Source organism: Chenopodium album, chromosome 5 (assembly GCF_948465745.1).
Source record: "Chenopodium album chromosome 5, dcCheAlbu1.1, whole genome shotgun sequence".
NCBI lineage: Eukaryota > Viridiplantae > Streptophyta > Magnoliopsida > Caryophyllales > Amaranthaceae > Chenopodium > Chenopodium album.
Window position 1 is genome coordinate 6,500,072 of NC_137838.1, and position 17,408 is coordinate 6,517,479.

Below are 17,408 nucleotides of genomic sequence, written 5' to 3' on the forward strand. Positions count from 1 at the left end.
AATATTATTATGAGGGAGGAGAAATTGAAGAAGTTTGGAGGAGCACGTGAGCACGTGAGAGTTGATCCATCAACGCAGCAATACGCGCGTTGTACTCACGCGCTTGTTCGACGGCTTCAACTTCAAGTTCTCCTAATTGTGAGCAAAGTCTCTCCTCGGCCTCTTCCGCCACCCTAACTCTCTCCCAAGCTCTTTGTAACTCTCTCCTCATTTTCTCTTCTCTCTCTAAACTCTCCCTTAACTCTCTTTCCAATTCCGCATTTTTCTTTCTCATCACCTCCATGTCGATATCCTCGACATTTTTCTTTTTATCCGAGGATTTACCATTATATTGTGATGAAAAAACGGCAATAGTAGGTGCCATCGTTGTAACAAATATAACAATAATATAATACGAAATGACAAAATCAACACAAAATTTTACTCGATTTTTTTATTCGGGGGTGCGTGGTGTAGACTCAAAAGAAAAGGAGAGTGGTGTTGATAATGTAAGAGGTTATGAATCTTATGATTATGGATTGATTGGAGAGAAAGAAGTTTAGGAAGGTTTGATGTGTAATGTTATTGGTGTAAAATGAAATGGCACCATATTTTTATAGGACATATTTAGGATGTCTAGGTTCAATGTATCTAGTTATAGCATCTTTCATGATGTTGGTTTATCTGTTATTTTTTGTTTCCTTTTTTTGTCATTTCTGTTGTTTTTGTGATCAGCATTGACGTGTATGCTTGTGGAATAATATATTTTCGGCTGTTACTCTTTAAGCTTGTAATTTTTGGTCCTTTATCTTTTTTCATGGGGCCAAAACTTGAACATTGATGGGAGCCTAGTAGAGTAGAACCGTAGAAGCTTCTTTGGTATTGCCACTTGCAAGTATTTGTAAGGTAAACAATACTCGTATATTATATCTGTTTTTGAAAGTTTTTTTGACACAATAAACTTTGTTAAACATTTCAATGTACTAGTTTGACTTTAAGTATTATATTTGGTATACATTTTAATGTATTATACTAATTTAACAATATACTTCCTTCGTTTCTTTATAGTTGAAATTCTTAAAATAAAAAATGTTACATTAGTTACAACAAATTATAAAAAGGAAGGTTTTATGCAGATCTGAAAATTGTATTCCACTATCACCTTTATTTAAAGTTCATAGCCCACTTAATTACCCTTCTAACAACCTAATCAACCCCATTTAAAGTGTTTTATATCATGCAATGTCTTCTTTCAAAAAAAAAAAAAAAAATCATGCAATGTCTGCTTTAATAATGTTAAATATATACCGTGTATAAGTAATAAAGTATGTTGCAACTATAAAGAAACGAATGAAGTAGTTCTTTAATCTTTTTTATATACACTTTTAAAATACAATGTTTATAGTTAAGAGTATAATTTTAAAAAGTGACCAAAGTCTTATTAGATTGTCTTTGCACTTGTATTTTCCAAAAAAAAAAAAAAAAAAAAAAAAAAAACAAAAAAAAATGTGAAGAAGCCTCAACCCCTCAATTAATCTATTGATTGCATTGGATTCATTCTTTTACTTTAGTGCATGATTTCCCACTATACAACTATACAAGTATATATTGTTCTATTAACTTCCATTGAAACATTATGGCCTACCAATAATAATAATGATACAAAAGGCGTAACAAGCACTATGAGATATTATATGGTGGAGATTGAAATATGACAATATAAATATCAATATCAAAAAATTAAATGATGTATCTCATCTCATGTAGTAGGTAATTTTTTTCAAAGATGACGTTGCTAATGCTAGGTATAATCCACCTACTAAACTAGAATCCGCATGAATCAAGCTTAGTTATTATATATGTCATAAATTTCATTTTATTAATGATTTAAGTTATACTTGTAGGTATTACGAGAAATTCGAGTATACTACTCAATCTAAAGTCGCTCTCAAATCTCGATTGGTTTGTGGTATTTGTGAATGATCGTTTATGCCAAAACTTTAGTACTCTTAATATAATAATATGATTATATAGAAGTATAACTCCAATAATATCGATGTTATATGCTTTTTATAATATCGATTTATTGAAAGTGATCCTAATCTTGGCTGGATAGTAGTCCAACAAGTAAAAGAGTCAAATTCTTTCAATTTTTCCATAATTTATCATTTTTTATTTCCGTCTTTTCATTTTAAATTTTTATTATTGTTATAGGTACACCTAATCTTTAATTCATAATTAATGTGAATTGTACAAAAGGAACTCTTAGTTCTTATTGATAAAGGACCAGAAGTGCATGGTGAGAGAGATGGGGTTTTGACAATTTTTGAACTTCCTCCGTCTCTAAATTACGTTCCAACTTCTCTCTATTATGTGAGGAATAAATGTTAGAAGTAGGAATGTAATTTAGGGACGAAAGGAGTAGTTAAATTGAGTGTTTAAATTGAAAAATCAAACTTTTGTAAGTGAGGGTGCCATTTTATTTATTTATTTTTTACTACGGTGTACAAGTTGCAAAAGGTTTTGTAAGTTGTTCAAAATCTAATTAAAGTGTGAGTGGGATAAAGAAAAAGAATATTCGTATATACTCTTGTGTTTCACTTTCATGCTTGCATGATTAGTGTTGATATTTTTTTTTTTTTACAAAGTCTACAAGAAGCTAGCCGAAGATAGTATAAAAATAATCATTATTATCTTCATAAAAGGTTGTAATAAGTTCATCAGGACAAAAGTTTGTTCCAAAACCAATTAGCAATAATGGAATAGTTAAATATATTTTTAATAAAACATTTTCTCTACTCAACTCTAATAATGCACGGCAATTTATTGTGTGGACAAGAAATTAAATTTAATTACGGAGTACTAGGAGTAGTATTTTTCTTCATATCACGTGTCACACGTATCTCACACTGATATAAGATACGGAGAATAAAGATAATTAAGGTCTTGTGTTCTGATTTACTAAATTGAGTTGAACTGAACTGAACTAAACTAAATTGTTTATGATAAAGGAAACGTAATTTACAAGCATAATTAAGAGGCTACACTGTTTTTACGTACTTTGTACTCGGCATGATTTTAAGTTACAACTTACAAACTACAAGTCTTATTACAACCCTCTCTCGATCATATTATATTCTGACGACGTAGACTATTATTCTATCGTCGTCAGAATATAATTCTATCATCGATCTTGCCCCAGTTGTAAATATGGCCCAGGCTCATTAATGAAATTGAATTAGTAATATAGTCCATATAATTAATTGATCTATCATCAAGCCTCTCATCCTTTAGATAAGGTTATTAATTAGAGTGTTAATTTCATTGCTTTGTCATACACCTATACAAGCATGCTATAAAGTGTAACATAATATTATCCCAATACGTAAAAGGAAAAATCAGGAACCACTCAATAGTTTAAAACGAATTGAAAAGATCAACAATTTTACGGTCCAATCATATAAAGCTAGGCTTCTGATATTAAAATTCAAGAGATAGGACAAAGTATGCATGCTTCATGAATTATGATCAATACCTCAACAGGAACAGTCAGATTGAGAGGTGACTAATGTTTGTTCATGAAAGGAACAAACATATAATGTAATGGATTATGGATAAGTCGTTGAGAGAAATTGACATAAATCTTGTGAAATTTAATCCATCCTAATTAATGATGTGGATTTATGGGATTGGGATTGGGATCCGGATCGGATGAACTTGATTCATCCAGACACAAATCATTAGACTTTATTTATTTATTTATTTTTATCAATTTTATTCGTCTAAACTTTCACATTTTACGGGTTAAGTTATATTAAGACTAGAATAGTCCCGGTCTACAATAACTTATTGTAGACCCAACCTTCTAGTGTACCATACGAATGTGATTATATCATACGAAATGTGATTATATTATTACAAAAGTGATTATGTCATCTTGAATGAAACTATTATGTAAATGTATCACTCAAAAGTGAATTTATCATTATAAAAAGTATCAAATAGTAAATTACATCATTCAAAAGTTGATTTTTAAATTTTATCATCCTAAAGATAATTATATAATCTCATTAAATGGTTTAATATGACATCAAAATATGACTCACAAAAAGATAATTATATCATCTAAAAAAGTGATTATATCATACAGAATGTGATCATATTATTTGAAAGTGTCAAATTTTGGGTCTACAATAATTTATTGTGGACCGGGTCCGTACAAGACCAATTGCAATAAAATATAGTTGGTGAGTCTCAAATTCGTGAACTTAAAGTCACAAGATGAGTTTTCCACCAACTTAAAATTAATCATAGAAAACGCATCCTAAGGATTCTTTAATTTAATATATGAAGTAATATGAAGTCATAAGTTTGAACTATACTTGAAGAGTAATTTTATTCGTGATATTAGAGCATAGCCATCCATTGCCCAAGGCAATGATGGTCATCACATTTTTAATTAATTTCTCTCTCTTCCACTTCATTCATGCCCAACTCCCATACCCACTTATGCCCATGCCCTCCCATTGGTTGCCCTCTAATTTTATGGTTATTGATTTTCTCTTTCTTCCCTCCTCCAATTTCTCACGTGAAGGAATGTAAATTGAATAAAATAAAAAAAACTATCAACCAATAGCTCTTGGACAAGTGTCACATACACATCCATTGCCCACTCTTCACAAATGGGCATGGCCATGACCTGGTCATACACCATTTCCCTCAAAAATCACTCCTTTTTATTATTTTAATATTTTTTAGAAATTCTCTCTCTTCATGATCACCCAAAGAGGGCAATGGATGGCTGTACTCTTAATATTATTAGGTTTTGTGATGGATGTAGCAACGGTCCAAAACCAATTCACTAATGTCATTAATGAATTCTTTCTTGAGATTTTTCATTGATAAAAATTGATTGTCATACACTAGTACAAATATCTGATTACTACTCCGTATATCAAAGTAAAGAAAAATTGTATAACAGCCTTTAAATCAACTTTATGTATATAGTGAATGTAGTGATGGTGTGTGGGGTGTCCCTTTTATGATGTCTAAAAATTGCACATCAAAATAATCATACTTCACTGATTTGAATTCTTTAATCATTGTCTAATTTCTATCAGTGATTCAGACAGCTAAATTACTTGTTTCTTGATTTGCTACGACACATTGCTAAAGTTGTTTCTACCTTTAGCACTTCATATCTCATTAATTAAGCACGAGTATTATTTTCAACACCAACATTTATATTTTTTGAAACGATCCCATCTTGAGCTAGCTGTTTCTTTCAAATCAAGTCCAATATGATTTATACTATTATTGAATCACATTATTGAGTTTATATCTCGAAAATAATTCGAGGTTGATTTGTTTATATGTCTCAAGACTCTCAACTTATTTTATCGTAAAACATTGTGATTATTTATTTTGGTTTACTCGCTCTAGGTTTTTTTTTTTTTTTTTTTTTTTTTTTTTTTTTTAATTTTTATTTTATTTATTTATTCATGTTTCACCTGATTCATTGTTTGGACTAATCGACTAATTAAGGGTTCGTTTGGCATCCCGCTGTGGTTTTTTGTTTTCCAAAATCATATGATATATGTAATATAATGAATAAAAATTTAGTCAAATTTATTAAGAACATGATAATTTTGAAAACTGACAACAGAAAAGTGGAAACACCTTTTTCTTGTTTCCTGATTTTGGTTTTTTGTTTTCAAAAAATCTGAAAACTGAAAATAAAAAACGATGCCAAACAAACCCTAAGATTTGATAATTAGTGGTGGATTGTTAGTTCCATTCCCCTTCTAATTATTGTTATTTGTTAGTATTGGTGATGTATTTTTTTTCCCAAAATATTGTTCTACTGTGAATATTTTCTTCCCTGTCCATTTGAAAAATTTGTCTCACTTATCTTAAATTAGCTCAACTCTGTAAAGTAAGTAACTATTCATTTTCGTTATCAAAATAATCCAACTATTACGCAAACATACAATTTTTCCTTAAATTTGCATAACTGTTTATTAGATCAGGCCACTTTGATTACAACTAACAAGTGGGTTGTCTGTCTTTAATGATTATTTCCTCCGTTTCTTTTTAGTTGACACGTTTTTTTAGTCACGTTTGCCAATGCGCTTATTCTATCATTAATATCTTTAATTATTGATAAACAAAAATTATGAAAAGTTGATATTTTGAAAGTATATAACGTGACAAATCTAACAAGATCCCACATTACTATATTTTTCATTACGTAAAAGCACAAAACACGGTCAAAAGTGTGTGAATAGTGCTAAGGTCAAAACGTGTCAACTAAATAAAATCGGAGGTATGTAGTAGTATATTTTTTTCGTAACATCAACTATATCACAACCAAACCGTTTAAATTGTGTTTTGGTTGGTTATGCCTCCTTGATAAACATAACTTAAGTGATGTGGTTCATTGATAAAGTTTGGACATTCTGATAAGAGGAACCCAATATAATGGAGGAAAATTAAATCTTCTTAGGTTGTGTGCTCATGTATTAACACTCATTCAAGGCGAAATGTGACCCGTGCAAGATTGTATAAACATCAAAGTTATAGTTCGATAGATTGAGGCGTTTTGTTCTTTCCAAATACTCCAGATGAGGAAAATAAACATTTTAATCGGTTATAGGCACTTACTTACATGTGGATGACTACTTTTAACATGAACATACACATGTATTGATGTATATTAAACCAATTATAGTCATTGTCAAGGGCAGCATGACTTAATGCATGATACTTGGCCTTTAAAAACTCTTTTCAATATAAAGAATTGAGTGTTTTCCTTATTAGTTGGTTCACCTAAAAATTAATTAAGATAAAGAACTATCCTCAAATTGCGATGATTGTTGATTTAGTCGTAAATGCCTTCATCCTCAAATAAAGGCAGAGTTGAAATTATGCCTTCTAAACTACAAGTTGAGATTATGAAGTCAATTAAGAACATCACTTGTAAATATCAACTACATATATTCTGATTTTTAACATTTTTCGTATATACAATTTGACTATTTTTATGAGTTATAATCAAATTTCAAGAAAGAATAATATAGCCATATGCCCATATCAAATTGTTATTTTTCATACGGAGTACAATTTTTACTTACTGTAATTAAGATTTAAATTGAATATTTTTTTTCATTTTGATTTTTAACCCATTTAATCTCAAGATTTGAAGTCTCCTCAAAAAAAAAAAAAAAAAAGAAATAAATAAATAAATAAAAAATCTCAAGATTTGAAGAAAACCAAAATTATACGTACGTGTTCAAAAGAACCAAATAAAATTAGACAAAATACTTTATAATCTTAATAGAAAGACGATCCATAAACACCAAAATTTATGAGTTACATAGTTATATAATCCATTTATGTATATACAATAATACACATCCAACCTCAACCCACATAGGCGATAAAAAAACACCTCTTTAACTTTCACATTACTAGTTCAAATTACACAACCATACAGACAACTGTCGTGTTTTTAAACATCGGAAGTAAAAACAACCCGACGACAAGCCCGACACTTGTATATATTAAACATATGATCCTTTTTTTAATGCATGGAAATGGAATGAAGTTGAAGAAGTTGTTGAGCATGAGAAAGTTGATCCATCAAAGCTAACATTCGAGCTTGAAAATCACGCGCCTGATCGACAGATTCAGCTTCAAGATCTCCTAATTGAGAACAAAGCATTTCTTCTCCATCTTCAGCCACTCTAACCCTTTCTAATGCTTTATACAATTCTTCCTTTGTCTTTTTTTCTCTTACTAAACTTTCTCTTAATTTTCTCTCTAATTCTTCGTTACGCTTCTTAAGATCATAGTTTTCTTCGTAATTAGTTGCCATAATATTATCGTATTAATTAACTTAACTTGCTAAGATTATATGTTAACAAGTTGGTTAATTTTTTTGTAGGAGAAAAATAAGCAAAATTTGGTTGAAATTTGGATAGATAGAGGTAAAAGGTGCAATTGAGTGTACAATATTTTGGCACAAGAAAATAATACAAGGGGTTATTCTCTATTTATAGAAGAGATATTTGTATGTCTAGGTTCAATGTATCTAACAATTTTTTGTGAGAAATTGTTGACGTAGTTGCTTACCCTTTTTGTCAACTATTTATAATATATGCTTTGCAATTTTTCTAAGGTCATATTAAGTTTTATTTGGCCTTAAATGTCAAATTGTTGAAATTTAAAATATTGAATTGTAATATTTCAACGATGTATGTTCGAGAAATGTATATACAAGACAATGTTTTGAGAATGGTTATTTTTCACTTATATTCAATAAAAAAAAAATACGAAGTACGTATTAAATAAAGGCCGTATATTTTTGTGGATGGAGAGAGTATGCAACTCTGTAATATGCAAATCAAATATACTTACAAAATCCTCATTTTCATGTTATTCTAATTGTTTTTTTTTTTTTTTGTGTGCATCAATTTGATTTTTCTGGTTCGTTATAAACAAATTAATTTATTATGGATTACTCCGTATTGATGATTGATATTTTAAAAATATACGTTTATAAAAATACATATTGTGCAAGTTGGATATCCTTCGTACTTTCGTAGTCCTTTTAATTTATTGATTGTTTGCAAGTAACCACGTGAATTTTGTCGAGTAAAGGTAAAATACAGTCCCTAAACTTTTGTATTTGTGCACTTTTAGTCCCTCAACCACCACTCTTGGTGTTTCTGACCAAATAGTTTAGGGACTTAGCCTAGTCAGCATAGTTTAGGGACCATGACTCATATTTTTTTTGTTTTTCCATTTTTTTTTCTTCAGAATTTATTAAAAAAGAATCTTTTTTTTTTTTTTTTTTGAAATATTAAAAAAGAATCTTTTAATTACTTGTCATTTTTCCTTTTTTTTTTTGGCAGCATTATTTTTTATTTTTTTTTTTTTTTTTTTTTTTTTGTTATTATTATTTTTTTTGACGGAAAATGCTAAGAGTTTATTAACTTAAGTTCAAAACATCCAAAGTTACAACATCAATAGCACTAACAGGGATCTCTTCTAACCAAACCCGCATAGAGTCGTAGTTCTTGCTAATATGGGCAAGTTTATGTGCTACCCCATTCCCTTTCCTTCCAACATGAGTGAAATTAATCCTTGAGCAAGACTTAGCTAGCAAGAGAAAGGATATCCTTTATAATCAAACCAAAAGCTGATTGATCAGATTTGCTGCTTTGAAGAGAACAGGCTAACTTCAAGCAATCAGTCTCCAAAGTAATCTGCCTGAAACCAGCTTCAATAGCAATTGACATACCATGTCGAGCTGCCACAGGCAGGCCCACAGCTTCACCAATTTCCACATCAAACTCTCCATTTATATTCCAACAAGTTGAGTCACAAACCACCTCCCAAAGCCGATTGTATCATCACCAAAACACGCAACATCAGTATTTTTAAAATCAGCTTTAATTAAAAATCTAAAGTAATTAAAAATAATACTTTTCTTTATTAAAAATAAGGGATTGTTTTTTTTCTCTCTCCTCCCTTCACCCAAGGCTTCTAACTCCCTCTCCTCCTTCCCAATTTTCTCTCTCAAGAGAAGGCACCAGCACTTGTTTCAGCCGGGAATCGGCTTCCGAAGAAGCCATTCCCGATTAATTGTCGAGATCTGGGTGAAAATGGTGGTTGAATTTGGGAATTAGGGTTCAAATTCCCGGCAATTGATCGGAAAAATGGTGATCGGAGGAGAGAGAAATTGGGAAATTTTTGGGGAATTTTTAGATCGAGAAATTTGAAGGATTTTGATTGATTTTTTGTTTGTGCTTATTACTTTATGAGTGAGTTTGTGACAAAAATAAAATTTTGAAAAAAATAAAGGATTATTTTTTTAAAAAAAATAAATTATTAATGGGTGTTTTGGGAATTTTTTAATAAATTTTGAAGGGAAAAAAAAAGGAAAAACAAAAAAATATGAGTCATGGTCCCTAAACTATGCTGATTATGCTAAGTCCCTAAACTATTTGGTCAGAAACACAAAGAGTGGTAGTTGAGTGACTAAAAGTACACAAAAAAGTTGACAGGGACTAAAAGTGCACAAATACAAAAGTTTAGAGACTGTATTTTACCTTTACTCGAATTTTGTCCATGTGTCTACATTACTAAGCAAGTAAACGAAAACACATGAATGAATAATGACAGTATTCGTAAACTACGATGAATTGATTATTGATTTCTAATCTTCAGATTTGCTCATTACAGTTAGAATTATAAATTATACTATTAGAGCAAGTTTAGCTCCTAGTTTTAAGACTTGGGTGTGATATTATTTTTTGTGATCCCATTGAAAATGATATCATCAAATTCTTGTTAAGACTCACTAAGACTTGCACAAATTTATCACATTAGCCCTAAGATTTAAATATTTGACACATTATATGTAGAAAAGTGTAAAAAAAATGAGGGGAGATAATAAAAATAAAAGTGAGGTGGGTGAAGTGGGTCCCAATCTCAAGTCTTAAGTTGAGTCTTGGAATTCCAAGAGTCAACTTGAGACTTACTTTAGATTTTAGAAAAAAATGGAAAAAGTCTTAAACATAAGTCTTAAGACTCAAAATGATGATGTCACCCCAAGTCTTAAGATTTGGGGCTAAACTTGCTCTTAGTTACATCATAGCTCAGTATAAAGTTATTCTAGTCTTCTAGACGACTAGACTCAGCCGAAAAATCATACCAAGTATATACTTACTTGTGTTTGGTTATTCAGTAAAAAATAAATCTATTGATTAAAATTTACACATAATTTGATTATTCCCTAGCAAATAAACTTTTTTTTTTTTTGCACAATCGTTTAAGAGCATTTACACCAATGAGGAGAAAAGTGTACATGAAAAGAAATAAAGGTGTAAAAAAATTGAACAATTAGCCTACACTAATGAGAAGAAATTATTCTCCTCATGGGGAGAATTAATTCAACATATAGGTTGAGGAGTTTTTTAGGTGAACAGTGTTATAGTGGACCCCACAACAAAACTGATATTCAAATTTTTTTTTTAGTATAAATAATTATTAAGAAAAATAAAAAAAGGTGATGTATACTGTGGTGGTGTATAGAAAATAGTAGGAGAGATAATGGTGAGGAATTTTTTTTTATCATTGATGTGGTAAACAAAAAAAATTAATCTTAAGGAGAAATGAGTGGATAGAGTGAGAAAGTAAGGTGGGTAGAGTGAGAATGAGGAGAATTATTGGTGTGAATGCTCTTAGACGTAAGTCACGTAACCTAAAAGTGTGTCGAATGAGAGAGTCGACCCCTGCGAATATTATAATTGATCTATGCTATTGTAGTATTGTGGACTGATAACGGAGTAACTATCACTAGAAAGAGTTGAATCTGATCAACTTTAGTAATTGGTACAGTATAAAAACTGTTCAATCATACAAAACTTTAGTTGACATAAGCTTTTCAGCCTTTAACGCCTCATCTTAATGGCAGTGAATGATGCACGTTTTTTAGGGGACATCCACAAGAGAAAAGAATCAAAAGATAGATGATGATCTATAACAATCTTGCCAATATTATACATACAAATATTATTACTCTGTATTATTATTACGGAGTACACTTGGGACTTTAACAGAGATGCAGTTAACTAACGGAGTACTAGTAGTTGTACTACATTTTAAAGGTATTTTCCACGTCTCATGTAATGCTAGTTGCCTAAAATGTTGGGTAACAACTCTACTATGGAATAATAGTAAGCATATAACATCTAACTAATACAAGTATATGCTATTGCATTCCCAAAAAAATCATTAACTTTCCCCAAGCAAAATATCTTACTAAAAAAGTACTCCATATATATCAGCGTTGAACATATGATAACAAGAAATTTGGCAAATACACCTGATTTGTAAGTAACTTAACTCAACAATGATGAAGTCACAATTAAGTTTCCAACTATGTACAATTAATGTTAGATTTTCCAACATCTTCATTCTTGTTAAATTTCTATTGCGGTGTATATGATCAATAACCGTATACGTATCAAAGATGTTGATGATAAATCTATAGTTTCCTCCCTTTAATATCCAAGGGCGGAGCTTGAAGGTCTTCTCTACTAACCACTCGATTTCCACTCTTAGAGAGGAGCAGGTCTTTCATTTCCCTGTAACTCTTAAGCTCTTCGAGGGCATCGCGTGCCATGAAAAATCCAGAAGCAGTTCCAAAGCTGCCCCCTTGTTGGGTGCTCTGAGAGCTGGCTGAATAGCTACTTGAATCTTGACGTAGTGGTGGGGCTGTCCTAAGCATGTGAACAAGAGCACCCACCGCAGCATCTTGTGACTTACGACCAAATGACAATGCAGAATTGAATTCCGATCCTTTCTTTGGTTCAATACTCTGACTGCAGCAACAAACGTAAGAAGCATAAGGTTTCAGGAATTACGAAAATAAATACTGAAACAAATTTATGTTGCTGTTACAAAAAAAGAAGCATATTATGTCATCCTGAAGCCATTGCTGTACATGTTACAGGCTAAACTGGACTCTTTTGAGAAAAATCATGGAGTATCACACCAAAAAGATTTTACGCCTCCAGCTAAACCGACTTCCAACACTTGTATTTTCTTTCTTGAATGATCTCAATACAAACTCTACCATAATGCATCAAATATGGTATCCCACAAGACTAATAGGGGGTTTTACACGAGAGTGTCAACATTATAATATAGCTATGAGATCTGATATGTGAGAGTAAGAAACATATACCAACACAAATCCAGCCAAATTGTCAGAATCCAGCCTTCACGTCTATGTATATCCTTTATTTAATGATTCTTAGGATTTCTCTAAAGGCTTTCGAGGCTTAAGATCCAATTCTGATGATACTTGCAATATAGTGTTCAGTGGGAGAGTATTCAATTTCCCTACAGCTTGCTTGTGTCACTATGTGCACACAACCCCTTTTCCGAACAAGGTTGACACCCTTGCCGATAGATAGGCAAGAGTGCCCCGCAGTGCTAGTGCTAAAACACTCGGATTGTGATACACAAGCTCTCCTCTTTAGAAACAACTACCTTATTTAATGTTTATGGTACTTGCAATATCAAGTCTAGTTAGGGGATGTGGTACATGCATACAATCACTTATCCCTATGGCTTTCCTCAAATTATTAATAAGGACTAAATTGTTTAAGCGCACTACAAGTGGCTAGGAAGACTCAGGGTGATTATGATTTGATAAGGGAACTTAACTATGTTTTGATGAGGAATTGACCGAATTGTTCAATAACTATAGTAAGATAGAAAAGATGAAAACCTTGTAGAGTTGTAGTGGTATCACGGGGTCAATTTTCTATAACATAAAGCAAAGCATGATTTTCACTTTTTACATTCATACCCATAAGCAAACAATGTGAGCAACCCCCTCATATGAAGTGAATAATACAACATCCAGTGACGGCAATGATGACTACAACTTCAAGTACAATACTATACAGTTTGGGGAAGTTTAGATGTACAGAAGTAACACAACCTTATCCTTAGTCAAATAGTGAAAAAATGAAACAACAATACAAAATGATCCAAGCATTACTTCAATTAGAATGCAAGTAAAAAAGAGAAGTACCTAGCTTGGGAATCTGATGTATCGACATCATCAACATCAAATGGTAATGAAAAGTCGTATACACCCAACTCATCCTGGAAAGATTTACTTGAGCTTCTTGAATATGCCTTACGTGGTGAGCTGCTAGAGGAATACAATCCAGAGAACCGCCCAGATTCATCTTTGTTATCTCTAGTTAACTGAAAACAAATGCAGTCGATCTCAAAAGACATTTAAAAATTACCCATCTAAATTTTGTAAAACTTGAAAATCCATGTTTCCATCAAAAATCTGAAAGAGTACCTTTGATCCAAAAGAGAGGTTCCCAGTCCCAGAATACAGCTCTCCAGGCTGTAATGCATCTAATTTTTTGGACAACCTGTTTCCTGATGGAGATGGAGACCCATGTGGTGAAGGTTCCGGTTTTGTACTCCTTGGAGAGAAAGGAGGGAGGTTCATTCTACTTGGATCAGACAAATTAGGAGAAAGGTATGCAGGACTTCTGTTCAGCATAGGATGCGGAATAGTTACAGGTGCTGACTCCGGCCTTAGCCGGGACTGGGTAGGACTATATCTAAAGAGGTATGCTGGGGGAGATGGAGATGAAGATGGAGAGAATGGAGGTGAAAGAGATTCATCATAACTGTTAGTTTTGTGATGTCTTCCAAGCATCCTATAATTCTGCACTCTTTGGCCTTGCATATATGTTGGCAAAGATGGATCATCATTTGAGAAACGATGTGCAGGTGGAGATCCACTAAGGGGGTTTGTTTGTATCGGAACGGCATTTGAATGGATGCCGCTAGACCAACTATGAGGACGTTGACTTGGCATTGGACATGCATTTCTAGCTCCCTTTAGATTGAAAGAGATAGGATTAGAAACTTTCTCTACGGATGGAAAGGCCCTCATGGGATCAATGGCAGGACTTCCAACATAATCAGAAATAATTACAGGCGGAAATGATGTCGAAGTTTCAAGACTAAATTCTGACAAATCTGATCTATAATTTACAGAAACACTGAGCCTACCATTTACAGCCTCCACTGGGTTGAAACTATATTGCTTCATCATTTGCTCCTCTTCCCTAGAGAAGGGGTCGCTGAAAGATGATACCTTATATATAACATCAATATCAGAAGGTTGGCTTGAGGAACTAAGGTTCCTAAATATCCTATAAGCAGGCAAATGCCTCATCATTGAGCAGAGAGAGCGGAAAAGTATGATTGATTTCTGGTACATTTTCTTATACAATGATGTAACATCTCTAGTCTGTACAGGCATTGTCTTATGATTTTCATACTGAACTACCCATCTCTCAATAACTGTCTCAACTGCTCCCTCTTCAAATACCTGTTCATAGTTATAATCATTACCAGACGAACCATCCAGTCCTCGACGAATAACAATTACATCAATTACCATTGGATCCATCAGATTCCTATGCCAAGACTGCAACTTTTCCAGAGCTGCAGGACGGTCCCCTAACGCTAAATTGAACCATTTATCAGTCTTTTTAGGTTTCGAATTAGACAACAAGTCCCCACTATGATCTTGGGTTTTAAGCGACGGAATCCTGGATTCTAGAATAACTTGCAAGGCCTTCAGAAGAAATTGGGAGATAATCTGCTCCAATCTTCCATGCTCCGACGAAGAACTCACTTGGAAATCCATGATTTTCAGATTCTGCAAGAGTTGTTTTGGGTGTAACACAATGCAATATACCGCCCTTCAGCTCAATGAACTCAACCACGATAACAAAGCACCAAATACTGTAACCTAAGCAATCGAATCCCACAATACGAATCCTAAAAATTTCGAGATTCTGATCATCAAACTCAGACCAAAATGCAATTAGAGCCCCAATTTTGCCACGAAAGGGAGGACCAAAACACATTCGAAATCAAATTTTGCGCCCCGAAAAACAATTGGGGATTACTAAATCACTCCAAGGAACAACTTTACCAGGAGTATTAACATCAAATAGCAAAATCAATTGCTACCCAAAAAACCCCAGAATAATTAGTGAACTTGATTAAGAAATTTCATGAAAATTTTGAGATGGGCATGAACAATCTTCAGCAGAAATCACATAACAAGTTGACTAAATGCATCAAAAACCCTGATCAACCATAAATCAACAAACAAAAAAAATAAAAAAAAATCATGAATTCCAAATTAACAAGAACATGGGCAAGGTCAGTTTCAATTCAATAAAATAAAACAACATTAAACCAACTCAATAAAACAACAAATTAACAAGCGATTAAGAAAGAACTTACTTGAATTTTGGGGGAATTAGTCAGAAAGAAGACGTGAATTAATAGAAATGATTGCGTGAAGTGTGTATTTTAAAAAAGGGAAATTAATAATTATTTGAGATTCTAAACAATGGGAAGTGGAATTCTGGGAAATCAAGAAAACGGGTTGTTGGCAAAATGCACAAGTATGTAGAGATGAGTGGAAGTCATAGAAGAAGAGTTTGATCTATGAAATGAGGTTTGAGAATAAATAAGAGTAAACTATGTATGATTGGGTTTGGATTGGAAGTGATTATTTTTGACGTAATATTGTAATAATAATGTGTTTGAAAAACCAAAGTAGCGCCTGTGTATGGTTATCGACGATTACTACGGGTGCGTTCTACTCACTTGAAATTACTCCGTATCGTAATGCTTAAAGTAATTTGTTCCATAGTATATATATTTGTGAATTGAATTTGAATTGACTTGTTATTTGCTCTAATTCAGGCTTTGTTCGGTTTGAATTATATCAGTATAATTTATTTTAGAAATGATCAAATATACCCGATCATAATTTTTATTTGTATTTTCTCCTTAAATAAAAGCTCTTGTACATATATGTTCAAAGTTTAATCAAATTAAGAAATTAGTACAGATCAGATCAGATCAGACTGAACATAGTCTTATGCTTTGAAATTTGTTATTCTCATTGTAAGTAAATAAGTCTTAGAAAATGTAAGTTTTGTTGTGGTTGGAAAATGACTTGTTTAACATTGTTTTTTTTTTAAAAAAAAAAAAAAAAAAAATCGTTTTATCTCTTTGTCTTTGGATTATCAACAAGGTAATATAGGTTAACTAATCAATTAGTTCCTTAAAAACTGGTTAGAGTTGTTATTATTAGATTTCCATGTAAAACAAATACTTTAAAATGGGGGACTTACAAGCTTAAGAACAAGGTCATTTACCTAATTTGTGCTGAAATACATAAAGGTTTTACAATAAGTGGAAAAGAGTGTCATTGTCTAGTCGTTATAAATTCCATCTATTACAAATTCTTTTTTTTTTATTGGAAGAAATATTTTTGGTTTGAGAAATTCGTTTTTCGGTTTGGGAGAACACATGAATAAAAAAAAAAAAAGAAAAAAAAGGGAGATGTCCAATCTATTTTTACCTGGAAACAGAGAAATCTAGAAAAACAAAAGGGAAGTAGATTCCCTATTCAACTTTGTGATGGGGAAGCAAAAAGAAAAGAGGAAATAAACAACTCCATAAAACAATCTACATACTAGGGGGTGAACTCAATAGAATCACCCAATACTTTATAATCTTTAAATGACAATACAAATTAAGAAAAGAAATAGATTAGGAAATATTAACAATTGTACAAAAAAAAAGGGCACAAAAAAATAGATGGTAAACATATGAAACTATAGAAAAACACTCTACATTGTAGTTGATACTAGAGGTGTCAAAACCACACTCGGCCAGACCCGACCCAAAACCGATTTGAAAAAATATTCGATTCAGATTTGGACTTGCGTGGACACAATAATTTAGCGTGACTCAACTTTAAAATTTGACCCGACGACCCG

General features: G+C 32.1%; 1 protein-coding gene across 2 annotated transcripts; it reads right to left on the minus strand.

Moving 5' to 3' along the window:
• Positions 1 to 11,775: 11,775 nt before the first annotated feature.
• On the minus strand, positions 11,776 to 16,126 carry LOC145630226 (autophagy-related protein 13a-like). Of its 2 annotated transcripts, XM_081682479.1 has the most exons (4): positions 15,856 to 16,126; positions 13,877 to 15,695; positions 13,595 to 13,773; positions 11,776 to 12,371 (listed from the first exon to the last, which is right to left on the minus strand). In XM_081682479.1, exons 2-4 carry the CDS (start codon positions 15,245 to 15,247, stop codon positions 12,035 to 12,037), a joined length of 1,887 nt encoding a protein of 628 aa, XP_081538605.1. In that variant the 5' UTR covers positions 15,248 to 15,695; positions 15,856 to 16,126; the 3' UTR covers positions 11,776 to 12,034. The 2 variants fall into 2 exon arrangements, with proteins under 2 accessions (XP_081538605.1, XP_081538606.1); XM_081682480.1 differs by lacking the exon at positions 15,856 to 16,126 and having other exon boundaries at positions 13,877 to 15,849.
• Between the last annotated feature and the right edge of the window lie 1,282 nt (positions 16,127 to 17,408).